The sequence below is a fragment of the Acytostelium subglobosum genome (assembly GCF_000787575.1).
Source record: "Acytostelium subglobosum LB1 DNA, scaffold: scaffold4, whole genome shotgun sequence".
Lineage (NCBI taxonomy): Eukaryota > Evosea > Eumycetozoa > Acytosteliales > Acytosteliaceae > Acytostelium > Acytostelium subglobosum.
Genome location: NW_012236528.1, coordinates 918,734 through 945,441, shown reverse-complemented (window position 1 = coordinate 945,441; position 26,708 = coordinate 918,734). Strand labels below are relative to the sequence as shown.

Genomic DNA, 26,708 nt, shown 5'->3' with positions numbered 1-26,708 from the left:
CTCTTTGTATGTTTATGCACAGTCTACTCTAGCTCACTCATACTCTGCTCACTCACGCACTCACTTTGAAGTGTGACAGGTTGTCTGTCTTGGACCAAGTTGCGATGATGGTGCCTGGGTGATGATGCCCGCCTGCCTGCCTGACTGACTGACTGACTGAGTGTGTCCCTTAAGGGTGAGGGTATAATAATAATAATAATAATAATAAATATTCTTCTTAATTAACAGAAGTAAGGATGGTAGTATGGTTGGAAAGGGAAAGAAAGGAAAGAAAAGGAAGGTTGGGGTGGTGGTCTGGTCTCCTTTTTCAAACAATCTCCTCTCTGATTATTATAATTAGAGAGTTGAAGGAAAGCAGGCAGGCAAAGCAAGCAGGCATCATCATCATGGACAACAGCAACAGCAACAGAGTTGTTATTGTTGGTCATTCATTCATTCATTTCATTCGTGTGTGTTTGTGTCCATGGATGTGTGTGTGTTTGCGACGCAAACAAGTGGCGATGATGGTGAATGGGTGTCTGTAATTTTCAAATAATTGTTTGTTTGTGAAGCGGAAGCTTGAATGAGTGAATGAGTGAGCGAGAGAGAGAGAGAGACATAGATGGATGGAGCTTGCAAGAGTACTCTTTGGTTAAAAGACAATAATACAAGTTCACAACTATTAGACAAATAACAAGTACAAATAGGAGAAAGAGAATAGATTATTGATAGATAATAAGCGGGACACTTACTTGGACTTGATTGATTTTCCTGTTTCTGTTGGTTGAATTGATTGATTGATTGAATGCTCCAAAATGACAATTGTGGTCGTCAGTCACTTTGCAGTATATTCTACAACATTAAGGATTGTTTATGTATTTATGAATGAATGTAGGAGATACGTGAAAGTAAGAGAATTGTGATCGATACTTTCGATGTGCTTCGATTCATTGAGAGGCGAGAGCCAAACGAGCGAGAAGCACGCTTCCTAAAAATTAGATTATTTGAATTTTGCCAGCAAATTTATTTTGAATGTTTTTTTGTTGGTGCTTTCCCGAGACTCATGAGACCCATGGGGTTTCGTTTTGAGGTGAGTCACGTTGGACATACTGGACTTCACGTTGTCCTGTGCTGGGGTGTTGACTTGTTGGTTGACCTGGTACTCATGATGATGATGGTCCATCCATCACCTTAGGATAGAAGGTAAGGTCTTGACAAGTCTGGTGATGGTAAGTTGATAAGTATTACAAGTTATGGTACATATATTGTTGTTGGATAATGGCCAGGGTAATGACCATGTTAGGGCCTGACCACTGGTGTTCTATTTTTCAACTTGTTCTTCAATTCAAGTTGGAAAGCATCTTGCATGCTCATCGGTGTTGCCTGTTGTTGTTGATGATGTACAGGTGTTGATTGATGAGTTGATGATGAACTCTTTCGTAGTTCATTGGTTGTTGAAGTGGTTGTCACTTTTGAGTCTGTGATATGTGAGAATGACTTTGTCCTTGTCATTGGGATACATCGTTTGTTATGAAGGTTGAGGTTGGGAGTGTTGGATGCTAAAGTGATGGCAGTAGATGTCGATGACGGAGCTGGGGGAGAACACTCTGGACTCGATGTGATTTGAACAATCTCAGATGATGGTAGGGCCAGAAGGGTACGAGGCGGGGGAATGGGTCTGGATGACACAGGCTTTGGCAAAGGAATTGGGATAGGCATTTGTTGGATTGTGTAGACTTGGACATCATCTTTATCTTCTATGTACTGATCATGGTCGCAAATATCCTTTGTTATCAATATTATACTGTTGCTGGGAGGTGATCGAGCCATCAAGTTGAGCTGGTTCTCATCCTGTTCATTCTTGACAATCTTGAGTATATCTTGGCACTCGCTCAGACTCGGTAAGTTACGATGTGATTCGGTGAATGAACGTATTCTCAAGTCCTCTGAGCAATGAGTACCATCATTATCCTCCTCCAAGTTGCCCTTCCTTGATGATGTCAGCAATGTCCTTGATCTACTGAAAATTCCATTCAATGACGATACCAGGTTGGGGGTGGAGAATGATCGGTGCCGACTGGGCAACACTTGATTGGAAGCTGGTTCATCAAAAGTATCCAAACCAGTGTCATTATCCTTGATTCCCACTGGATGCTTGATTATCTGCTCTGATGATATTGATGATTCATTCGCCAGTCTATCCATATCCTCGTCATGTGTATATATTGTGTCACTCTCATCAATATGATAGTATGGCTTGTTTATCCATTTACTTCTCATCAATGATAACTCTGAAGGTATTTCCTTGACCATTCCTGAGAATGAGTTACTCAAGTTATGTATACCATTGACAAAATTATTAGTCTGGTTATGTAGTTGACCATTATAATGTATTTGGCCATTCTTCAAATAACTTGGTGATCCAGGAACTGAATGTTCCAACTTGATTCCATCATATATCTCATCCAAAGCTACCATTATTATTATTATTATTATTACTGATTATTGATTGATTGATTAATTGTTCGATCGATAGATTGTTTGATCAATAGATTGTTTGAATTAATGATTCTGATTAATTGGTTGATTGATTAATTATAATAAGGATATTGATCAAATATAGTAAAGTGGCATAGTGTTGTTATTGTTTAATATTAACTTTGTATCATAAGTATTAATAATATAAGAATATTGATCTAATTGAATGAGATTAGTATTGATTATTGGTCAACAACATTCTGTGTCCCACTGTCTGAACGCTAAGTAAACGATAAAGTTTGAACAAGGCCTACCCTCTCCCACACAACACAACCCTAAACAACTTGAATGAATGCCAGACTGACAGACTCATTACCTTCAACTCATGATTACAACCAACGCCGAAACACACATCTAGACTAATATTAATATGACGTGATGGAAGTATAGTCTTAGGGCTATCTCAATCGTCCCCACACTTACTACTTTAGGATGTGTCTAACCGACTGGCCCACCTTTTTGGCTTGCCAAACGACTTTGCAAAACTTTTTGTTGTAGTCTGCATGGAGTGGCCCATCGTCCAACCATCATGGGTGTTGTAGAATGCATGGTTACCCGCGGGACAAAGGTGGCACATGTTCATGCCATGACATTAGCACCTCGTTAATTAAAGCAGTGCATCTTGTTATTCTGTTGTCGCAATTCTGGACAGTTAGCAGGCTGGCACTCCACTAGTCGGATCTATTTGAACGTTCCACAACTCGCTCGTTCATTGAAGACTATAAATGGATGTGATCAGATCCTTAATATATTAATATTAATTGATACTGAAGTTCTAACGATCAAACCGTCCAACCGGCGGAATAAACATCCTCACGGTATGGATGTTTATTCTCGACCACTCTGTCGGCGGACATGTCCAAAGTACAATGATTGATGCCAATACATCCATCAATCAATATCAATCCAATTGAATGGATTCTTTGATCGCATTTGTAAGGGGAGTGTAGAGTATGTTGTTGGAGCAGACGATGCCAATGTTGTTGTCCAACTTCCTGCCAACTGAGTAGTCTAATTTGTTGCCGCGGAAGTCGCGGACAATGCCACCAGCCTCTTCTACAATGATAGCACCAGCAGCATGATCCCATATACATTCTTTGTAGTCCAGCTGAGTGAGTCGTAGATAGATGTCACTGTCTCCTCTTGCCACCATTGCATATTTGCATTGACTGTCGATCCTGTTTGTTTGTTTGTTTGTTGAGCGCGAGAGTGAGTTGAATGGACACGTTTGTCTTTGGACTACAACACTACCTACTTGAGTGGCTCACTCTTGACGCCAAGGTTGTTTGATATCTTTGAGTTCAACTCATGTCCAAAGCCACGCGATACGAAGCTCTCGGTGAAGACGGCCTTTGATGTGTCTGATTGTTGTGATACCTTGACCGACACCTCGTTGACATCTTGTAGTGTACGCATGAATGACCCAGCACCCTTTGATGCAACAAAGATGCATCCTCTCTCGATTGAGCCCTTTGATATGGGCAGGGAAGGGCAACCCAACACACCGAGTATGGGCACATTGTCCTCCATGAGTGCCAGGGCGATGGCATATTGGTCGCGACGGAGGAAGCCGAGTGTGCCGTCGATGGGGTCAAGCGTCCACCAACGCTTTGTTGTAGGCTTCTTGGCCTTGCCCTTGTCAAGTAGTGTGGCTAGTCGCTCTCCATTGATAGGAGTGTCGGCGTACTTGTTATAGTATGATAGCACCTTGCTCTGCACATCTGGCTGTTGTGACAGCGTGTCTGCGTCCTCTTCGGCAACGATCGAGTACTCTTCGAGCTCGCCATGCTCTGTGGCACCACGCAACAACATATCAATCACAAGTGCTTGCACTGTATAATCGCCCACTGTCACTGGTGACTGATCCTTCTTGCTGATCGTCTCTTCGTTGACCAGATTGTGCTGAATGTCCAAACATGCGACACAAGCCTGTTGAACAGCATTAATAGCTATTGACCTAAGTTTGCTTATACACAACATCCTTCTTATTATCTATCTCTATGATATCTTATGTGATCGATTGCTTGATTTATTCATTTAATGAAAGTGAAAGGTCGCGTGCCACGGCATGGTGATCATCTCACGCCCACAGCCCATGTTCGCACTACAAGATTATGGGACGACTTGATTGATGTTCCAGTTATTGATACTTGGATTGAAGGCGTTGGTGCATGTCTATGATGTTGATGTTGCCAACTAGTAGTGCACCTTGAAGGACGTAGTCCATTGTGCGTTTGATGTATGCTTGATGGATGCGACCAAGTTGTTCATCTCTTGCATTGAGTATCTGGCCAAGTTCTTCATAAAGGTATGCCAACACCTTATGTTCATTCTCCATCGCTGACTTGTATACATTCATCAACGTTGGAAGATAGTTGTGAAGCTGGATGGGGGTGGCAATGCGCTGATACACAGTCTTGAGCACGTCAATTTGTCCGTTCTCACATGCCCAATCGACCAATCTCGCCAACTCGTATGAGCTGCCATCCATTGTGAAGTAGCCCTTGTCCAGTATGAGTTCCACGATGCTGACATTCTTAATCTCCAATGGGAACAGAGCGCGTGGACTGAACTGTCTGGTGTTGACGGCCATTTCGACCAGACACTCTATCGACTCGGTGTCTGCCCTGTTGATGCAAACTTGGATGAAACTCTTGAATAAATCAATCTTGATAATAGCAATTGCATCAGTGGCGGTTGAGGCAAGAGCAACAACATGCTTGACCACTCGGGATGACTTTCTGACAGCGGCCAGAAGAAGATCTGACACGGCCAGCTCGCTTGTATCCTCGGGGTTGAACATGACTTTAAGGAACTCAATGAAATCATCATCACTCATTTTGGTGGCGCCAATACAAAGGGCGTACGTAGAGTGTCGTCCCAACAGGCCTCTATCCTCTTCGCGTTGTTTGATGAATTCTGGAGACTGAAGGATCTTCCTGGCGGTGGGGATGTCAGAATAGGTCAGCGCGTGCTCGAATGCCAATATATCGTTGGGTGGGCATTCTTGCCTCAGAAATTCGATCACGTCCTTCTTGCCCGACCGAATGGCATGTCCCATCAATGAGGCAGACGGGCATGCAATTGCTGGAATGGCGCGCAGTCGTTGGATCAACTCGACCGATATGAGCGTGGAATTGATCTGATGGATTGGTAGATGGACGTTGGGGGGTGGCGGCGGCTTGCTGAGAATATAGTTGACCAGGTCCATGTGGCCGTGGTAGTGGAGTGCCGAGCTCAATCTCTGGTAGTCGTTGGAGGGGCCACAAACCCCTTCCAACTTGATGTACATCGCCAAGTTACCTCGCCTTGCAGCTTCGCGATGCAAGTCTGCTTGCCTGTCCTTAGGGAATGTGTACAATGGGATCTTCGACAGCACAATGTCGACGATCTCCTTTTGGCAATCTATAGACATGCATTGTGAGACAATGCTGTATGGTCGTGAGTTATCATGGATCATCATATCGTCAAACTCGGCCTCAAAGATGTACCTCACGACATCTACGACGTTGTTACAGATCGCCTCCTCAAGTAGTGCGAACTTGACTTCATATCCTATCAGTGAGTGCTCACACAGCAGCTTGAACATCTCGAGCGCCCAAGGCTTGAGGAGCCATCCTTCGACCATCTCGTGGACCTTGTCCGTGTCAGTATCGTAGGGAACGATCTCGAAGCCTAGTTCTATGAGCTTGCGGAGCAGCGATGGATGGCGGATCTGCAAAAGCATGTCGATGTCAATCTCAATGTCTTTGGGATCCTGCAGAGTGTTGACCAGGTATTGATCGAGTGTGCGCATCCAATCAGGATTGATGCAGTCCGATTGGAAGATGAACATGTCGTTCAAGAAGTTCTGGCCATCCTCCTGGTACACCATCTTGGGATTGATGAGCAATGCATCCAGGATTGCCGTGTTGGGCATGATCATTGAGTTGTAGAGCAGGTTGGAGTTGGGGAAGAATCTGTTGTTGTTGTCCTCAAGCGTTTGGTGTGCTTTGAGGAACCATTGTGATGCACCAAACTTGTTATATTGGCCCAGACTGTTACAGGCGAGTAGTACTTTGCCTTTGACTCTTTGTTCTTCGCCAACACTGGCACTGTTGTGGACGTTGCTAATATGGCCCATGACAAGGCCAATCAACTTGGTGTCTGTGAACACCTTGTGGATTGCTGTCTCAAGTCTTGGTGATGCAGCAACTCGAACCTTGGCATCATCTTCATCATCTCGTTGATTATGACCAATCTCAGACTCGTCGCGACCCCTGATATAATTGATTGATTGATTGATAGTGGATGTTAGAGAGATGATCAGATGGGAGTCCATTATCAAATGGATATACGTACCTCTTCTTGTTGGCTTGTGCTTCCTTGATGAGCTCACTGGTGTGGTTGACGATTCCGACGTTTCCTTCAAAGTGTGCGTTGATGTTGATGGCATGGAGTGTTCTCAATCTGATTATCTTGGGCAGATTGGCAAACTCTGGTGTACCGAGGTAGTAGACCAATGCTTGGAGGCTGTTGGACTTGGCACCAAGTACCAACAAATGAAGACTGGGCATAGGTAGTGTCTTGCCATTGTCCTCGTACAGCTGTCGCAGTGTGACCAACACATCAGGTCTGTCACATTCGAATGCGCGCATGATAGTATCATTGATGTTTGATACGATCTCCTCAAAGGTGAACAGTTTGATGATGTGCTGGAACACCTCTGGCGCGCTGTTGAACACGGCCCACTCACAAATACAGACGTCCTCTCTGGTAGCCGAAAGATGTTTGAGCACCAATGTCACTGTGTCCAACGAGGATTTTGCGATCAGTTTGTCCGCGGCCAGGTCCACATGCTCGTTGTTCGACCAATCATCGAGCTCGGTTGGTAGGACATTTCCAAAGATGATAGACAGGGCCATAAAGTCGTCGTTGGCCAAGGCCTTGCGCAAACAATCGGTGTTGTACTCAAGCTGGTAGGCACCGTGTATCCTCTGCATGCTCCTCGTCATCGAGAGTTTTGTGGCCAACACCAATGCTTGCGTTGCCTGCACACTTTCCGTGGCATATTGGTCGCTGTCGGGGTCCACGTATTGAGCACAGTTGTCAACGAAGTTGAGCACCATGTCCTCAGTGACCTGGCTGCCCGGCACTCCAACTGATTGCAACATGCTGAGAAGGGTCTGTGGATTGAACAATGGTAGTCGGCGGGAGCGTGGGTTGGAGATGTGCGTGGCCATTCGCTTGGACATTCGTCGCCACAATGATGTCGAGATGTATATCATGTTTTGGAGATGTGAATCGACTTGCTCAATGACATCCTTGATGATGACAATCGATGGTGTGTTGATAGCCAGAATGTTTGAGTTCAGATCGTTCTTGGGCACCTTGACATAGGATTCGCCAAAGAGATGCTGCACAACTGTTATCTCGGCCATTGGATGCATTCCTCCCTTGCCCATTCCAACATGATGAGTGTAGAGATACTTGATGACCTCTTCATATCCATCTGCAATGGCCACCATCAGCGCAGTCGATAGCAAGTCGCAGTGCATAGGAAGCAAATATCTAAAGACTCGAGGGCTAATCGAGTTGATGATAGCGACGTTGCCATGTGCCACGATGTGAGTCATCCAAGTATGGATGCACTCAATCATTGTTGACTCCTTGGTTGGCGGCAGGTGATCAATGATGTATTGCACGCTGTCTGCTTGTTGACTTCGAATGGAGTGGAGCAGGGTCATCTTCCAGAGATCATCATGATACAGTCGATCATAGTCCTCGTGCAGCACTTTGAGCACATTGACGCTGACGCCCGGACGCTTGAGGACGAGCCGTTCAGCTTCTTCGGGAGGCTGCTCGAAGCAGTGATGTTGGAGCAACAGACGTACAAAGTGTTCGTTGCCAGTGTCAATCGCAGTCACCAGGTGCGAGTCATTGAGTGGCAATGTGCGTGCTGTGTGCACCTCAAGGTATGCTTTGAACATTTCGACATTTCCACGCTCGAGTATGTTGATCAGCCACTTATTGGTCAACTGGCCCATGTTGGTACCGGTTCTGCTCAAGATATGATTGAATATAGTTGTATTGTTGTACTTGAATGATCGGTACATTAGTTCAGCGGTGAGTGTGAATGACTTGTTGGGCAGTCTGTCAAACACCTCAATGAACCATTGTACAGCATTGTACTTGATCATCTGTGTAAGGCAGCCATCAGTATATAACTTTCCACCCTTGATCGTTGATTTGATAGATGGGTATTCTTTGGCATTGTTGGCGTTGTTGGCGTTGAGGTTGATGAAGTCATCGTCAAGGTTGTTGTTGTCATTGTTGTTGTTATCTTGTTCTTGGTCATCATCTTCATCTTTTTTGTTTGTTCTTGATGATAAACCATCAGCTATCCAATGTCTATGAATATGATCAACATGTTGAAAGATGATTGTTCTTATCAACTTGTTTCCAAACAACATCCAGAATCTTGTAATGACCCTGTTGTTGTCAGGGTTCATCATGGATGTATCCATATTATTATTATCTTATTAATTATAACTGTGTATTTTGATATATTGTCAGATGTCTGACTTGATCATACAATGACGTCAAAGTTAAAAGAGATATTTATTATTTATTGGAATAACAATTTTGATTTTAGTGATTAGAAGTTCGTCTTTTTGAACACATACTCTGAAGACAGTTAATGGTAATCACAACACAAGATTCAATCAGTCTATGCCAGATATCATGTTGTATTACATGATCTAGATTGAGGCCAATGGTTGGTCCCCAATGTTCTAGATTTAGACACACTCAATCAACAACATACACTTGATTGTTTGATTGATTGTCACATAATGTAAACAATGAAAGGTTACATAACTTTACTCGATACTTTGTCCATTCAAACACGACACTACACAGACAAGTGCGACGACGACGTTGTGAAAATCGACCATCAAAGACACATGACACATGTCCTCGCCCAACACATACCCTTAACCAAACACCCTTACATTATGTTGTAAGATGTACATTACTAAAGTATTATTTAATCATCATCACCATGGTGATGATGATCAACAACAACAACAAGGATCATAAAGACAACAACATCAACAACAAACATATATAACATACAAACAAATGCAATCAAATGATACAAATGCAGCTGCTCCTTCAGCTGCAGTAACAGCAAGGAATCAATTCTTTGCCTCTTATATCAATGCTAGATCAAAAGTTTATCCTGCTGATGCATCAGCAGCAGCATCATCAACACGCCCAAAGAGAGATACTACTTCAGCTGCTGCTGCGGCAACCGAGACCGACGCCCAGATCACTGCCTCTCTAGCCAGCTTCACGGTGTTTGAAAAGGTGGTGGTGCCAGTTGACGGTGGAAAGGGTGATGGAAAGGGTGGAAAGGGCGGCAAGGCCGGAAAGGAGGGTGGCAAGGGCTCAAAGCCTAGCGCTGGTACATTAGATCATCCTCTTGGCAAAGGACACGCTGGAGAAAATACTACAAAGCCCAGTAAAGGTGGTGGAGGAAGCAGTGGAGGAAGCAGTGGTGGTGCCCAGACCGACCCCGAACCCGAGCCCGAGCCCTATGTCAACATTGTCAAGACCAATGCCGAGAAGTACTTCTTGGAGAATGTGCTCTACTTTACCGATGATGATGTGCTAGAGATGTTTGAACAGACCAAGCCAACACTCAATGCCAAGAGACTGTCCATTGTCAACGACGCCAACGAGCAGAAATGGTACAAAGACTACTCCAACTTGCTGTTCACCATGAAGGTGGCCAACGGCGATGATGGCACTTCAAGGAGGATTTTAAAGGACAAGGTCGAGGCCGATCTCCAGGCCATGTGCGACAGCCAGATCTACGCCCACCAGACCATGCTGCTTCAGACGTACGCCTTCATCGAGAGGTATCCCAAGATGGAGGACTACCTCGACCAGGCTGCCAAGTGCGCCACCCTCTATGTCAACTACTGGAGCGACGAGACACACCTGGCTAGCATCATATCAAGCTTCCAAAGTGACAAAGCCAACGATGGCCTGGACCCAAGTGTCGCCGTCTACAACAGGATCACCGACATCAAGATCGTCCTGGACATCCTCGACCCGACCAGTGTGCAGTCCACCAAGCTGATCAACAGGATCACTCACACGGCCATGGCCAGCTACTACGAGCATAACATGACCAACAACCAGGGCAGCACCGACATTATCAACCTGGTCATCAAGGACCTGCTCACCAAGCTGGACAAAGACACCAAGAACCAGTTTTATGAATTGATGAAGCACCTGACAACTGGCTTTGGCAGCTTCCCAGGACTGATCACCGAGATGCAAGAGGCAACTCGCGCCGTGATGTACACTGTGAGCAATGAGAGTCCAAAATTGGCCGAGACGGCCGCCGCCTATGCCGAGCGCCTCGGATCATCCATGGTCGCCAAGTTCAAGACCAAGTTGGCGCCAAACTATATCAACACGAATGTAAAGGTATTCTTCTGCTCAGTCTTCAGAGTATGCCAGGCGGCCGCAGTGACCTTTGGCTTCCTCAACAAGGACCACCTCAAAGATGGGGAGAAGCCCGAGCTGATCGGCGAGACCACCGGCTTGTTAGTTGATATGGTCACAATGTTCAAGAGTGGCAACAAGTTGGTGACATCGGTGTTTGCTCGTACTGCAGCTTTCGTGGGCTCGAGGCTTGCACCTTTGGCCCCCGCTACAGTGGCACAGATCGTGCCCAAGTGTCTGGCAGTGGTCTTCACGGCCAACGCCGCCAAGTTCATGCTTTCCCGCTTCACACCAGTGTTGTTGTTGGTAGCCTCTTATAACCTCGTCGAGGATGTCATCGAGGACTTCAAGAAGGGCCAAGTTGGCGCGCTCTTGGTTGATCTGACAGCACTTGGCGTCAATCTGGCAGCGGCTGTGGCACTGTTCTGGGGCACCAGTTGGAGTGGACCATTCGCTCTTGTTGCCAGTGGCGTCGTCGTTGTCCTGGCTTTGATCAAGTTCATTTTCTACTCTGCATCTCCACAGGAACAGTTCTTCAGCTCCTATGTTAACTCAAAGTACAAGAAAGCTATGCCAATCATTGGTGGAATGGGTGGCTAAGTGAAATAATTAAGCAACATTATTAAATAAATTATGTTCCTTTCAATCATCAAGTAGTCCAACCTGGAATAATTCCAATCTTTTTTCCAATCTTTTAATCAAACTGATTAACTTCAAGTGGACTTAAGGTCGATCCAATTAATAAATAAATACAATACTAATTATATATTAATATATATTAAAAATAATATTGTACTTATTCAATCATTTGGATCTAAATTTAGATCATCTAGGCCCACCAATCGAAAGAGTTAGAGTACCAGGTTGACACAAACAACACGATAAAATATCAATTTTACACGTTTTTGTGTGATCATCATGATTTTCAAATCTGAGGACATCTCCACCGATGTCGTTTGGAAATAGGTCGACCTATTTCCAACACTAATCACTAGTACATCAAAGTTCAACATCACATCCATTCATTTATTCAATCATTGTTACATATATATATCATATCATTCATTCATTCATTCATTCATATTTGTACCAATCAATCAATGCAAGAAAACGATAACAAGGCTCCAAAGGTTGCTGCGGCAACTGCAAAGAAGCCCACCAATCCAGCCAATAATCCATTCTTTGTATCTTATATTAAGGCGAGAGCAAAGGTTTACCCAGCAGACAAGAAAGCAATGCCAGCCTCTAGAGTGGTCAAGATGGATGCCAATGATGATACAGAGGATGACGATGTCAAGGACATGACCAACGCAGAGATCGCCGCCACTCTCGCCAACTTCACCGTGTTCCATGTTGAAACACCTCCACATAACGGTCCACATAACGATCCACAAACGGCCACAAGGCGTGTGGGTGGACATGGAGGACAAGGGGGTGCAGGCAATGACCCAGATAACAAGCCCGACGGCAATGGTCATCCAGGTGGTAAGCCAGGTGGTGGTGGTCGTCCTGGTGGAGATAAGCCAGGCGGTGGTGGAAAGCCAGATGGAGGAGATGATCATGGAAAGGGTGGCAAATCACATCCAGGAGAACACGTCAACATTGTCAAGGCCAATGCCGAGAAGTACTTCTTGGAGAATGTGCTCTACTTCACCGAAGACAATGTGCTGGAGCTGTTCGAGCAGACCAAGCCAACACTCAGCGCCAAGAGACTGGCCATCGTCAACGACGCCAACGAGCAGAAGTGGTACAAGGACTACTCTAACCTGCTGTTCACCATGAAGGTGGCCAACGGTGATGACGATCCCTCAAGGAGGATTTTGAAGGACAAGGTCGAAGCCGATCTCCAGGCCATGTGCGACAGCCAGATCTACGCCCACCAGACCATGCTTCTGCAAACCTTTGCCTTCATCGAGAAGTATCCCAAGATGGAGGACTTCCTCGAGCAACCCGCCAGATGCGCCAACATCTATGTCAACTACTGGAGCGATGAGACTAACCTAGCCGCCTTCTGCACGAGCTTTCAAGACGACAGGGTGAGAGATGGTTTCGATCCCACCGCCTCGATCTACCGCAGGATCACCAGTATGAAGATCGTCTTGGACATTCTCGACCCGACCTGCGTGCAGTCCACCAAGCTGATCAACAGGATCACTCACACGGCAATGGCCAACTACTACGATCAGAACATGACCAACAACCAGAACAGCAACGACATCATCAACCTGGTCATCAAGGACCTGCTCACCAAGTTGAACAAAGATCCCAAGAGCGAGTTCTATGCCCTCATGAAGCACATGACTTCTGGAGTCGGCACCTTCCCTGGTTTTATCGCCGAGATGCAAGAGGCCACACGTGCAGTAATGTACCAGGTGTATGATGAAACCGCGTCTTGGACGGAGAGGGTCGACGCCTATGCCGAGCGAATTGGTGCATCCATCATCAACAAGCTCAAGACCAAGCTGGCGGCCAACCTGATTGACAAGTCCTCAAAGATATTCTTCAGCTCGCTCTTGCGAGTGTGCCAGGCTGCCGCAGTGACCTATGGCTTCCTCAACAAAGACAACCTCAAGGATGGCGAGAAGCTCGAACTGATTGGAGAGACGTCCGGCCTGTTCCTTGACACGGTCACAATGTTCAAGACTGGCAACAAGTTGGTGACATCGATGTTTGCTCGAACTGGCATATTTGTTGGCTCAAAGCTTGCTCCTCTGGTCCCTACTGTGGTTGCTAAGATTGTGCCAAAGTGCTTGTCAGTGATCTTCACCGCCAACGCCGCAAAGTTCATGCTGAATCGCTTTTCTCCAGTGTTGTTGCTGGTGGCCTCCTATAACCTCGTCGTGGATGCCATCGAGGACGTCAAACAGGGCAATGTTGGAGCACTCTTGCTCGATTTGACAGCACTAGGTGTCACGCTGGCTGCTGCCGTGGCACTGTTCGTGGGCACCAGTTGGAGTGGACCATTCGCACTTGTTGCCAGTGGACTGGTTGTTGTCTTTGCATTGATGAAGTTCCTATTCTTCACGTCATCTCCACAGGAACAGTTCTTCAGATCATATGTTAACTCAAAGTACAAGAAAGCTATGCCAATCATTGGTGGAATGGGTGGCTAAGAAATCAAACTAATTATAAATTATGACATTGTTACATTCATTCATCAAGTCCAACAACTTGATCAATCACTCGATACATCCATTATTTGTGTGTCCCACCATCAATTATTCAATCATGTACAAGTATTATGAGTTATAACTCTGAGTTAGATTCATCATTTTATATCTCCGAACGTGTTTCCCAAACGCCAAAATGATTGAGGAGACACACAAGTGATCGCTCACATGATTGTAAATTACTCACACAAGGATGATCAATCAATAACACCCAACACCCACAACACACTCATGTTAATTCTAGTGATTGTGAGCTTCACTCTTCCAAACGATAATCATGTTGTCAACAAGTCTGGAAATATTGATCTCTCCTACATTATATCATATTGAATATTCCGAATGATTAACTTTGAATTTATAATTTAATCTTGGATTAAATATATTTATATATTTGATTCAATGAATATAATTTTATTTCATCTTTGTACACATCCATATTGTGATCAACCCCAGATACACTACTTCCTTGGTGAACTTGTCTAGACCTCATGGATGATCCAAAACATATAAATAATCAACTTGATAGAATAAATTTAGATATCAAATCTAATATCAATCAATCTAAATCAATCAACAATCTAATTAATTAAAAATGACTATCCTTGGTAAGTAATATAAAAACAATAATTATAATAATAACCAATTCAAATATTAATAGTTTCTTTATATTCTAGCTGCCCTCTCCACCCTTGCCAACCCAACCAAGCTTGCCAACAACGCCCGTCTTAGCTCTAACTCTGGCTTTGCTTCTGCCCAAGGCTCAAACTCAACTGCTAGCCTTTTGGATATCCTTTCGGGTCTTAATTCCAAGACTGCTACCAATGTCAATGCTAACATTCCAGGTGTAGCCACTGCCAATCTCACAGCCACAACTGACTTTTCAGCTCAATAAGGTCATCTTACAACATGTCTTAATCTTGTAATAATAATCATAATAATAAGTGTGATCTAATAAATCACTCTTGTTCAAATCATAACCAATCCAAAGTTGTTAATTATTTATTTATTTGAGGTGTATCCCTTTTCCAACAGGAATATACTCAATTTGTCATTTGTGATCATCAAAGGGAAAAGAGTTTGAGGATCAATTGGTTTGGAATCATTTGTGGATGATAACTTGGTGGCCAATGTGACCACACATTCAATTGAGTCTGTGTCATCTCTATTGATGCAAGCCATAATCGCATTCTTGAGGTAATGGACACAATCTGATATAAAGATGCTGAGGTCCATTTTATAAAATACAGGTGAGTCTACCATATCAATCACATGTTTGACAAGTGCGTGTGAGTTGCCAGCGGCAGCTTCAACAAGACAACATATTGTTTTCTTTGTTGTTGACTCTGGCTGCAGGATGACTTGGAGTAGCTCGATAAACAAATCGTCACTGATCTTGGCCGCCATCATTCCAAACTCCAAAAATGAATCCTTATAATACTGTCCATTGTCTTGATGATGTTGGATGAACTTTGGAAGTATCCTCCTAATGATGTCGAGGTAGGGTTGTCCCACCTTCAATGCCTGCTGAAAAGCATATCGATAGTCAGTTTGGAATATTGATTCGTTGTCCATTAGGTATTCAATCACATCTCTCTTGCCAGCGCCGATGGCATCGCCCAACATTTGGTCAAAGTAGCAAAAGAAACATGGATGATCAATCAATCTTTCAATGAGCTCGATTGATATAATCTTGGGATTGATATACCTTAGAATGAAATCATCATCATGTGGGCCTTGTGGTTGGCTGAGCTGGAGGATGTAGTTGACCAAGTCCACGTGATTATTTGATTTAAGTGCTGCTTCCATTGCTGCATAGGCTCGTTGTGAATGGCCCCCTTCTCGTTCATTAAGTTTATGCACATTGATGAACATTGCCAAGTTTCCAGTTCGTGCGGCCTCCATGAGAAATTCATCAGGTCTTGGGAAAGAGTCCAGCGGGATACGTGATAGTATCTTATCAGCCAAGTCGGCTGGGCAGTTTGAATTCATACATGCTTTTAGAATGGCGTAGCTGCGACTTCTCATGTAATTATCGGTCGCAATCAGTTCGTCAAGTTTAGTGTCCACAATGAACCGAGCTACATCAACGTCGTTTCTGCTAATCGCCTGATAGATGATGTCAATAAACTCTTCAGGTGCAATCAAAACTTTCACCTCGCACAGTAGCTTGATCATCTCCAGTGACCAAGGTTTGCCAATCCATCTATTCACCTTATATGACCTTGTAGTGATAGGAGTGATCTTGAATCCAAGTTCTATTAGTCTTCGAACAATAGATGGATATAGTATCAATAAAAGCAGATCATTGTTGATCTCAATGTCCTGTGGTCTCTGTAGAGTGTAGGCCAGATACTGATCCAATTCATTCTTCCAATCATCATTGTTACAAGTGAACAGATCTTTCAAGAACTTTGGAGCAAGCACATTTCGATATTGATATTGTTGAATATTAGTCTCCTCATCACGATCCCTAATGACATGATGATGTGATAAGTTGATTGATTGATTTGATTGAATTATAGATATATACTTACCTCTTCTTGTTGGCTTGGATGGCCTTGATGAGCGTCCTGGTGTGATTAAGGAGACGGACTTTTCCAGCGTGGAGTGCCTTGATGTTGATGGCAGAAAGTACTTCCAATCTGATAGCTTTGGTAAGATTGTTAAAGTCTGATGTTTTGAAATAGTACTCCAATGTTTGGAACGAGTTGAGTTGGGTAGCATTGACAAGCGTGAAGATATTGACCATTGGTATAAGTAGTGATTTAGAATGATCCTTGTACATCTGGTCCAATGTGATCAATACATCAAGCCTATCCAGTTTAAAAGCACAATGGATTATTGGATTGATAGTCTGATCAACCTCATCCATAGTGAACTGATTGATCACATATTGGAATACATCGTGATGATCATTGTTGTATTGAGCCAAAATACAGATATTGATGTCCTTTCTCAATGATGGAAGGTGATCAAGAACTAATATAACTGTATCCAATTTTGCCCTTGTGATCAGTTTGTCTGCCTGCAAGCCCTCCAACTCTACTTTGTTCCAAGTCCCAATACTTTGTGATAACTGAGAATTACCAAGTATGATTGAGAGTACCTTGATGTCGTCTGTTGCCAAGGCCTTGATCAAGCACTCTCTAGTGTACTCCAAAGAGTATCTAACTTGTATCCTCTCCATGACTGATGTCTTAGAATGACTGATTGCCCATATCAGTGATCTCATTGCATCTTCATTCTGATTGGTAGTGGTACCACTGTCGACACAGTTGTCAATGAAGCTGAGTACCATGTCCTCTGTGATATTACTGTCTTGAACACCAACTGATTGTAACATGTTGAATAAGTTCAATTGATTGTACACGGGCAGTGGGTATGTTCGGGGGTTGGATATGTACGTGGCCATTCTCTTGGACATACTCGCCCAGAGGGATGGGACAATGTTCAAACATTGAGGAAGGTGTGTATCCATGACATGTTCAACTTCATCATTGAGTATGGCCACTGATGGCATGGTCACTGCAAGGTTAATTGACCTCACATCCACATCCACATGCACATCGGTCTTTGATCCTTCAACAAATGGAATGCCTAGAGACTGACATATTCTACTCTCATTGCTTGTATAAAGTGTCACGTTGCCAACATGCGTGTAGAGGTACTTGATGACCTCTCCATGTCCAAGAGCTAGGGCTTGCTCAATGATACTGTTCAGAAGATTCTCGTAGAGGAAGAGTGTTTGTATGTGCAACTTGTTAAACAAAGACTTGATGATGTCTATGTTTCCACATGTGGCGATGGCCATGATGTCCACATTAGACTCTGTGAAACACTCTTCAACCCAATATAATGGAGCTTGATCAAATATATATTGGACACTATCTACTTGTTGACATTGTATTGAGAGCAACAATGCCTTCTTCCCAATACGATCACATTGATATAGTACGTTGAACTCCTCGTGCAGTATCTTGAGCATGCCAATGCTGACTCCAGGACGACGACTAAGATAGGGTCCTTTATCTTCATTGTCATCATCATAAACAGGCCAAGGTTGTTCAAAGCAATGATGTAGGAGCAGTAGACGTACAAATTGTTCGTTACCAGTGTCTATCACTGGTATTAGGTGCGAGCTTTTGAGTGCCAATGTATGTGATGCGAGGTAGGCTTTGAACATGTCAACATTGCCATGTTTGAGTATACTTAGTGTGCTCTTCTTTGTCAGTAACATGCTAATGTCGACACATTGTGCACCAGATACGTATTGATTGATATGATTGAATACTATTATATTGTTATACTTAAATGATTTGTATAATAGTAGACGAATGAGTTCAATAGGCTTGTTGGTTAGCCCATCAAACATCTCGATGAACCATTGAACAGCATTGTATTTGATCAACTGACAAAGATTACCATCATTATATAACTTTCCACCATTGATCGTACTGTTCTTTGTCTTGGATATTATTGATAATGTTGATGATGATGACGATGGTTGTGTCAATCGCGATTGTATATGACAAACATGTCCGAAGATCAATGATCTTAAGAACTTGTTATTAAACAACAACCTAAATCTACTATTATCATCCATTATTATTTGTATTATTATTATTACTGTCAATCGATGAAACAAATAATGTGATCGTGATCCCTCGAGTGAGGAGAGTGATCGATTCCTGAGGTCACAGATATTTTCCAGGGAATTTCCTTTTACGGGTACCCATCAATCATTCATTGAATTGAATAACTAATATATATATTTAGATAATAATATTATTTATTATTTATAATTATATATTGTTGTTCAAACAACTTGATCATTTAGTTGTTCTGCAACAACAGCTGGAACTATAGGAGTATGTTGACCTCCATGATGTTTGGATACTAATGGTGGAAAGTTATTCTTCTTATGTTGTTGATAGTTATTATTATTGCTATTATTATTATTGCTATTATTATTATTGTTTGATTCCTTCTTTGATCCTTTACCACTACCGCCACTACCACCTCCGCCGCCGCCGCCGCCACCAAATGGCTTCACACCAGCGACTCCAATTCCACCTTTATAAACAGGTAGGTCACCTGATGTCTGTGGTACTCTTGGATGTCCCTTTGGTGATTTAGATGATTTCTTATCAAATGATGAGGATGGTGATGATGACGGTGATGTTGAGTTTTGTTGATATTGTCCTCTTCTATGTTGTTGTTGTTGTGACTGTTGTGATGATACTGGTGTCGGTATTGAGTTTGAAGGTGATTGAATGTCTGATGTTGATGATGATTGATCAACTACATTATCATTATTATTATTATTATTGGTATCATCACCTTTGAAATGAAGTTGTTTGATCGCTGCTGCCATTGATGTCTCAAGTTGTTTATCATTATGTCCATCTGATGTATGTGAATGTTGTTGTTGTTGTTGTTGTTTGTTGTTGTTGTTGTTGTTGTTTCCATGCTTTCCATGTGATGCCACTTTAATATTATTGTTGGAAGAGTCCATCTTTTGTTGATGTTGTTGTTGTTGATGTTGCTTACTATTATTACTATTCCTTGTATTATGTTGTTGTTGTTGTTGATGTTGATGACCATTGACATGATGATGATGATGTTGTTGTTGTTGTGTATGATTGACTGTTTGTGGACTGCTCTCACGAGGTGATTGTGATGAATGACTTAATGATGATGTTGATGATGATGGTGATGGGATCGATGATGAATGAATGAGTTGTTCAGGTGTCATTGATATATATGATTCTTGAGAATGTTGTTGATGTTGTTGGTGATGGTTGGACATCTCTTGTGAACGTTGTTGTGATAATGGTTGAGGTGGTGCAGCCATTGGTTGATGACTGCCTCCTGATGGGTGACTCGGCACTTGTTGGTCCACATACATTCCTCTTGGATATACATAATAAGGCTGTGCCTGATGGTATTGTTGTGGATAACTTGGATAGGCTTGTTGGTAGTGTGCTGGCAACATCGATGCTGATGATGGATATACATGGGTGGCACCCTGGCCAGTCGGGTCATGCTTGCCCACGCCCACAACAGCCGCTGCCGCGGCATTGTTATAATAGTTATCACTTGGCTTAGGATGGTAGTATGGACAGTTGTCACCATTCCTACATCTCTCGGCAAACCTGCACAACTTCCTTGGGTATGACGGACCTCCTGCCTGTGTCGACGCGACGCCTCCCGACGCGTATTGATGTGGCACTGGAACACCACCTGGTGGATACGGACTTATTGGTGCGCCTGCTCCATAGATGTTCTGGGACATTGGCTGTTGGAAGCCTCCGCCTCCCATCTTGCCAGGGCCACTACTATATGTGTTGTAATACATCGCGGGTGGTTGCGTGCCCATGGGCAGACCCGACGATGTTTCAAAGGCGTATGGTTGATAATGGCCTGCCTCCTCCCATGCGTCTGACATGTCCTCTTCACCTCCCTCCTTTGACTTTAGTTGTTGTTGTAATGGTACACCAACTTGTGTTGTTTCAGGATGTTTGTAAAGACATCCAATGACTTCACAATGGCCATACCTGGCGAATGTACGACATATATCCATATCTGGTGGACCTTGAGTTGATATCATTCTTTGTTATAATATATATATATGATTGATTGATTGATTGATTGTATATGATGATGTGATGTGATGTGTATTCGAGTAAAGTATGAATGGAGTGATTGATTGAATGGAGGTCCCTCCCTTCACACTACTGTCACATGACAAGCAAAGCAAGGAGGTAATGCAAGCTAAGCTAACATACTTGATGGTTAGGTTTAAACTCAACCTTGACATTGGATGGCAATAGAGTGAGAGCATTCCCCAACATCCACCTCCCTTGCTTACTCTCAAGTAAGGTCCCTACTCTGCAGAGAGTTGGCATCAACCACACCCTTTTGATTGATTGATTGTGTGTGTGAGTTAGTGAGTGAATGTGTTCATTCAACCAGTTGAATACGACATCATCGCATTGTAGTGTGATGGATTGATGGATAGATGTATGAATGATTGATTGATCACTCACTAACTCAGCTGATGTGTTTTGATGTGTTATACATCCACACACACAATCAAACTCACACCCACCAGAGAGTGTATTTTATGATCATCTGATCAGAGGGGGTGGGTGTGTTGGAATTGAAGGGCCATTGTAAGTGTTGGGGATGGATCAAATGATGTAATATTGCTGAATGCCTCCTTCCTTCTTGATGAGCACACAAATACAATTTGTTTTAAAAGTAGAAGTACTTAGATTATCTTTATCTGTGCAGCACCATCAAACTGCCGAATGACATCGTCAGTGTCTTTGACCGGTATCCAATGGTTGGCTCGAGGGATGTATATTAGGTTGCCATAGGTCTTGCCACCGATAAAGAATACCAACTCTAGATTGCGGAATGCAATATTGGTACTGCTGCTGTTAAAGTGCACCATGGAGTACTTGCTACTGAGTGGCTGTGCCGAGAATGGTGAGTTGAGCACGGTCTTTGTCCTGGTCTTGAGTGATATGGTGAAGAACTCTGACTCGTTGTCCATGATGTAGATCAGGTCCACTCCATCAAAGCACGACGTGATGATTGATTGAGCAAACTCGATGTCCTCCAAAAAGATGCCGCTGAGTCTTGCCTCCAGGTTGAATGTCTGCACCTGGCGTACCTCGCCCTTCTCATTACGGCCACCAACCACATACAGATCACGGTTATGCAGGAAGACCAGTGCTTGACAGACTGGCAAGGTCAACTCTCCAATCGTCACAAACTCCAATGTCTCAATATCAAATCGATCTACACGCCTCAGATACGTGTCCTTGTTATAGCCACCAACCATGTAAATGTATCGTTGACCATCGAAGCATGTTGCAATGCTTGCGCCACCTATATGGAATGATAGATTGCTTAAGTGATTGATTGATCAAGTTTGAGTGAGTGACATGACACATACCTCTTCCTGTTCCAATATCATTGAAGGACATGCATTTGAGTGAGCGGGTGGAGTAGATGGAGTAGGTGTGCGACTTGTTGGATCCGCCAAAGACGTAGATGTTCTCGCCATAGCTCACAACAGAGTTGAGTGGATGGAAGCGCTTGTCTTTGTCATCGCGGTCATCAAACTGATACCACAGGTTGGTGGCCATGTCAAAGACGTGACTGCCACAAGTACCAATCGTGAAGAACTGATTGCTGAGCTGGCTGAGATCCAGGGGAAAGCTCGGGTCCGACACCTTGTTCACGCGAACACCTTGCACTCGAATACCTGGTAGATGTTGTTGTTGTTGGCCGGCAAGTTGTAGCGACTGCACTGATACAACAGTCTGTCGATGTTGTTGGAATGGCTGGCGTTGTTGTAGTTGAGATAGTGGTGGTTGCTGTGGCTGTTGTGGTTGTGATAGTTGTGGTTGCTGTGTCTGCTGGAATGGTGGCATGTGCACTTGATGACGCCCTCTGTCCTCCTTGTATGATGTGACCTCAATGATTGGCGATGGCGACTTGATGACGTTACTGAAAGGCACTTGTTTGTTTGATAACGGCATACCCTGAGGTCGAAGAATGTCCAGGGAGGGAGGTTGTGATGGTGTCTGTTGCTGTGGCTGCCGACTCGGTGACATGGTTGCGACGGGACTGATGGAGTGCGGGGAGGATGTTAAGGCTGATGGGGATGATGATACAGAATGCTTGCTCGCCTTGGCTGGCGACTCGATCGTGTTTACTGGGTTGATGTCTTTGTTGTTGAGGTTGGGGTTGTTGTTGGTTGATAATCATGTACATAGTTCTTCGGATTGAAGGAGGTGAGTGCATCGTCCATCGACTTGAGTGTATATACAAATGGATTGTTGAGGTTGTCGCCGTACTTCCTCTTGCTGTGATTGCCGTTGTTGCTGCTGTCGTTGCCAGACACGCCTGGGAGGTTCGGCGATGTCGCTTCGAGGATGTAGTGCTCGTTGATACGGTTGACCTCTGAGAAGATGTCGCTCATGCGCTTCTCGGTCTTGGCGCGCTCCTTGTTCAGCGCCTGCTTGGCACGACGCTCCTCCAGCACCATCTCATGATACTGTTGCTTGTAATGTCTCGTCAGCTTCAGCTCCATATCAATCAACTCGGAGTACTTTGTATTGTAATCCTTGATCCGATCAATCAACATTGCAAACTTCTTCTTTTGCTCCTCGACAAAGGCTGTCGTCTGGTTGTTGTTGTTGTTGTTGTTGTTGTTTGATACTTGTGTTGCTGTTGCCGCGTCCACACTTGACTTTAAGATACCATGTTGTAGTTGTGGTTCACCAACATCATCATTCTGATCGAGATCAATCACTCTATTGTTGTTGTTGAATGCTGCTGCTGATGATGATGACCTTGTGGATGTTGTTGTAGTAGAGGTCGTCGACAGAGAAGATGTTACATTGTTGTCAATGGAATTGATATCCTTCTTCTTTGTTGTGTTGAAGTTGTAAAGAGATAATTGAGGGAAGGGGAGAGGATTTGGAAGTGAAGTCAGAGTGCTCGGTCGAAATGGTGTGAGTGGCGATGCAGACGTTGAAGACGATGATGCATTATTATTGGATGTAGAAGTAGTATCCATCTATGTTATGACTTTGGATACTTCTTGATCTTCCAAATTGATTGTGATTGATTGAGTGTGATTGAGTTGATTGAGGTTGATGATTTATTGAATGATTTGGGTCAACTGATCATACTTAGATATATATATATATATATATTATGACTTTGTTATTATTATGTTGAGGATTATTTGTTTAATAATGAAAGAGAAAGTATGATAGAAAGTTCAATGATAAGTCTTCAACAAAACAACCTTTGGCGAGATGAGATGAATGGATGATGACATGACACATGGAGGAGGGATACTTGTTGAGGGCATTGATTTACATCAAAAAAGACATTACAAAAACTGATTATTATTTTTTATCATAAATTAGATATCTTTTGATTGTTGTTGACTGACCAAACATGGCGTATGCAACAGCCGCTGGTATGAGGGGGGATGGGTTGGATGACTTGATCGTCAGATTGATCAAAGTGAATGAGTGTGTTGTTGATTTAAGTGTGTGTGTGTGTGTGTTGGGTGTGTTTCCAAAGGTCTCTTGAGCCAGCGAGCTGGGGATACTCACTAGAATAGCCATGGAATGATGGGAAGGAGCCGATGTAACCAGGCCTATCTTGTCAGGAGTGTTGTTGTGAAACTACTTGTAGAGCTGTAGTGGGGGCGATAGGACAACCATGCAAAGTTCTAAATTTGTCATCATTCCTTCCAATCACCAAGGTTGATGATGAATGAATCATTATGATTGCGCGCGTAAACGATCAAAGTACTGCTTTGGTAGACCATATCTCCCTCAAGTTGACACCGGCAATTGGTCTTTGAGGTCGGTCCGTGGAGTCAACCAGTCCGGTTCGTCTGACCATCCAGCCGGTTACCCAGACTCGGCTCACTCACTGACTGACGATCAAACAATCAATCAATCAATCAATGAGCGAGCCCCAAGACCAGGTCTCACTCTTATCCATCAACCTTGGTAAACTTTGATATGAACATGCCACTGGTGCCATTCTTGGGATAGAAGCGATAGGTGTTTGGTATGTGGCCTGGACTGAATGGGACGACGGCCTGGTGGTTGGCGTCCACCTGGAAGCAAGGCATCAGTCGGGCTATTGTTGGATGTTGGTCAAGCAGCCATTGGACCACATCCTCATTTTGTACGCGACAGAAGCTACACGTGCTGTAGACCAATGTACCACCGACTTTAAGCATGCGGAAGCCAGTCTCTATCAGTCTTTTCTGGAGATTGGTCAGCTCGGTCAGTTCCGCCGGAATGAAGTTGCGCCCCAACTTCCTGTGAAGCAGTAGATGGCGGACTGATGCGTCCAGGCTACACTCGGCATCCACAATCACACGATCATACAACTGAGCATTGGAGTAGCGCATGTGGAATGTGTTGCAAAAGTATAGTCCTGCCAGATCATACGTCGCTCTCTTTGTGCTCTTCTTGGACACATTCTTTCTCTTGCCCAACACTGATGTCGATGTTGATGTTGATGTTGAGGACTTGTCATCATTGTCATTGTTGTCATTGTTGTTGTCGCCATTGTCATTGTCTTTGTTCGTTGTTGAGGAGAGCTCGCCAGCAGTTGCAGTCATTCGTTGCTTCTTCTTGTTGAGTTGGTCGCGACCAAAGGGGATGGGATCATTGGGTATAGGTGCTTTGATATCGAATGTTGAGGCATCACATTGAAAGAGACGAGCATTGGGTATCTTGTACTTCTTTAATACAGTTTTGCATGATGCTAGACGCTGCATTGAGATGTCCACACCAGTGACCGTACCCTGACCCTTCATCACATCAGAGATCAATGATAGTTTGGTACCAGGTGCACAACATATATCCAACACATTGTCTCCAGGTTGAGGGTCGAGTGCCAACACAGCCGCTCCACTACTCGCGTCCATACCATATATCTCTCCATTCTTGTATCTGTTGTTCGCAAGTCAGTAAGTGAGTGAATGAATGAGCGAGCGAGAGTGAGACATAGAGTACATACGCTTTGGACGATGCTATGCCGACTTGATCTTGTAGACGATAGAAGTTGGGTAGCCAAGGAAGTGAGATCAACTTGGTATGTAGTTGTTCTTCAAGTTTAGTGCGCCACTCATCCTCGTTGGTTACAAGACGTGTGTTGACACGAATGAAACGAGGCAGAGAGGTGACATCGTATGAGTCCAATGGGATAGCATTCTCCTTTAAGAAGTCCAAGAACTCTTGTGGCTTATTCTGTAAGAAATTGGTCAAGGCTTCAGACATGCCTGTACCAACTGCAGTATGTTCATTTATCTCTTCATCTTCGTCGTTGTGGTCGTCGTCGTGGTCAACATCAATGTTTGTTGTTGATGCTGTTGTGTCTTGTTCAAGTACTGATGTCTTTGTTGAAGATGTTGTTGATGTAGTACTAGATACATTCATTATTGATTGTCGTTGATTCAGGACGAATGATGAAAAGGTCGAGAAGTCCCAAACCCAAGCATGCTTGATTCAATCATTCATTTGTTTAACATAAACATTAACATTAACATTAACAACAATGGATGATACTAGTAAATCAGTCAAAAGGAAGTCTGAAGTACTTTCTACATCAGTCAAGAAGCAAGCAATTGAACTACGATTTAAAACAATTGATGATTCCTTTAGTCAGTATGATAAGGTTTGTGTCATTTGAATGAATGCAACAACTAACAACTAACAACTAACAACTAACAACTAACTAACTACTACTAGTTCCTAAGAGACACCTTTGAACTGGTCCGTGATGATGTTGTTAATCAAATCATCCAAGGTTCGCATGACAACAATCTTGTATCTTTGGAGAAGTTCACAGAGATTGCCAAAGAAGCAAACTTTGTTGATGTTTCATCAACTAGCAAGAAAGACGGCAAACTGGTTATGCATCCATACATCTTCAATAGATTCAAACTTGTATTTAGAGGATTCA

General features: G+C 43.6%; 11 protein-coding genes across 11 annotated transcripts; 3 read left to right on the top strand and 8 right to left on the bottom strand.

The window, feature by feature from the left end:
* Positions 1-1,324: 1,324 nt before the first annotated feature.
* On the bottom strand, positions 1,325-2,184 carry SAMD00019534_025380 (hypothetical protein; the record flags this gene model as incomplete). Its single annotated transcript, XM_012901836.1, has 2 exons — positions 1,325-1,362; positions 1,500-2,184. 2 exons carry the CDS (start codon positions 2,182-2,184, stop codon positions 1,325-1,327), a joined length of 723 nt encoding a protein of 240 aa, XP_012757290.1.
* A 1,234-nt stretch (positions 2,185-3,418) lies between these two features.
* Positions 3,419-4,497, bottom strand: SAMD00019534_025370 (hypothetical protein; the record flags this gene model as incomplete). The annotated part of the gene is made up of 2 exons (XM_012901835.1): positions 3,419-3,695; positions 3,773-4,497. 2 exons carry the CDS (start codon positions 4,495-4,497, stop codon positions 3,419-3,421), a joined length of 1,002 nt encoding a protein of 333 aa, XP_012757289.1.
* Positions 4,498-4,657: 160 nt separating this feature from the next.
* SAMD00019534_025360 (hypothetical protein) lies at positions 4,658-9,023 on the bottom strand (the record flags this gene model as incomplete). The annotated part of the gene is made up of 2 exons (XM_012901834.1): positions 4,658-6,776; positions 6,859-9,023. The coding sequence occupies 2 exons, from the start codon at positions 9,021-9,023 to the stop codon at positions 4,658-4,660; spliced, it is 4,284 nt and encodes a 1,427-aa protein (XP_012757288.1).
* A 616-nt stretch (positions 9,024-9,639) lies between these two features.
* Positions 9,640-11,616, top strand: SAMD00019534_025350 (hypothetical protein; the record flags this gene model as incomplete). The annotated part of the gene is made up of 1 exon (XM_012901833.1): positions 9,640-11,616. The coding sequence occupies one exon, from the start codon at positions 9,640-9,642 to the stop codon at positions 11,614-11,616; it is 1,977 nt and encodes a 658-aa protein (XP_012757287.1).
* Positions 11,617-12,116: 500 nt separating this feature from the next.
* Positions 12,117-14,129, top strand: SAMD00019534_025340 (hypothetical protein; the record flags this gene model as incomplete). Its single annotated transcript, XM_012901832.1, has 1 exon — positions 12,117-14,129. The coding sequence occupies one exon, from the start codon at positions 12,117-12,119 to the stop codon at positions 14,127-14,129; it is 2,013 nt and encodes a 670-aa protein (XP_012757286.1).
* A 649-nt stretch (positions 14,130-14,778) lies between these two features.
* Positions 14,779-15,078, top strand: SAMD00019534_025330 (hypothetical protein; the record flags this gene model as incomplete). The annotated part of the gene is made up of 2 exons (XM_012901831.1): positions 14,779-14,791; positions 14,861-15,078. The coding sequence occupies 2 exons, from the start codon at positions 14,779-14,781 to the stop codon at positions 15,076-15,078; spliced, it is 231 nt and encodes a 76-aa protein (XP_012757285.1).
* Positions 15,079-15,185: 107 nt separating this feature from the next.
* On the bottom strand, positions 15,186-18,171 carry SAMD00019534_025320 (hypothetical protein; the record flags this gene model as incomplete). The annotated part of the gene is made up of 3 exons (XM_012901830.1): positions 15,186-16,656; positions 16,721-17,516; positions 17,613-18,171. The coding sequence occupies 3 exons, from the start codon at positions 18,169-18,171 to the stop codon at positions 15,186-15,188; spliced, it is 2,826 nt and encodes a 941-aa protein (XP_012757284.1).
* An 831-nt stretch (positions 18,172-19,002) lies between these two features.
* On the bottom strand, positions 19,003-21,040 carry SAMD00019534_025310 (hypothetical protein; the record flags this gene model as incomplete). Its single annotated transcript, XM_012901829.1, has 4 exons — positions 19,003-19,673; positions 19,737-20,658; positions 20,744-20,797; positions 20,975-21,040. The coding sequence occupies 4 exons, from the start codon at positions 21,038-21,040 to the stop codon at positions 19,003-19,005; spliced, it is 1,713 nt and encodes a 570-aa protein (XP_012757283.1).
* A 419-nt stretch (positions 21,041-21,459) lies between these two features.
* On the bottom strand, positions 21,460-22,816 carry SAMD00019534_025300 (hypothetical protein; the record flags this gene model as incomplete). The annotated part of the gene is made up of 2 exons (XM_012901828.1): positions 21,460-22,085; positions 22,153-22,816. 2 exons carry the CDS (start codon positions 22,814-22,816, stop codon positions 21,460-21,462), a joined length of 1,290 nt encoding a protein of 429 aa, XP_012757282.1.
* Positions 22,817-22,914: 98 nt separating this feature from the next.
* SAMD00019534_025290 (hypothetical protein) lies at positions 22,915-23,492 on the bottom strand (the record flags this gene model as incomplete). Its single annotated transcript, XM_012901827.1, has 2 exons — positions 22,915-23,388; positions 23,466-23,492. 2 exons carry the CDS (start codon positions 23,490-23,492, stop codon positions 22,915-22,917), a joined length of 501 nt encoding a protein of 166 aa, XP_012757281.1.
* Positions 23,493-24,723: 1,231 nt separating this feature from the next.
* On the bottom strand, positions 24,724-26,182 carry SAMD00019534_025280 (hypothetical protein; the record flags this gene model as incomplete). The annotated part of the gene is made up of 2 exons (XM_012901826.1): positions 24,724-25,696; positions 25,764-26,182. 2 exons carry the CDS (start codon positions 26,180-26,182, stop codon positions 24,724-24,726), a joined length of 1,392 nt encoding a protein of 463 aa, XP_012757280.1.
* Positions 26,183-26,708: the final 526 nt, after the last annotated feature.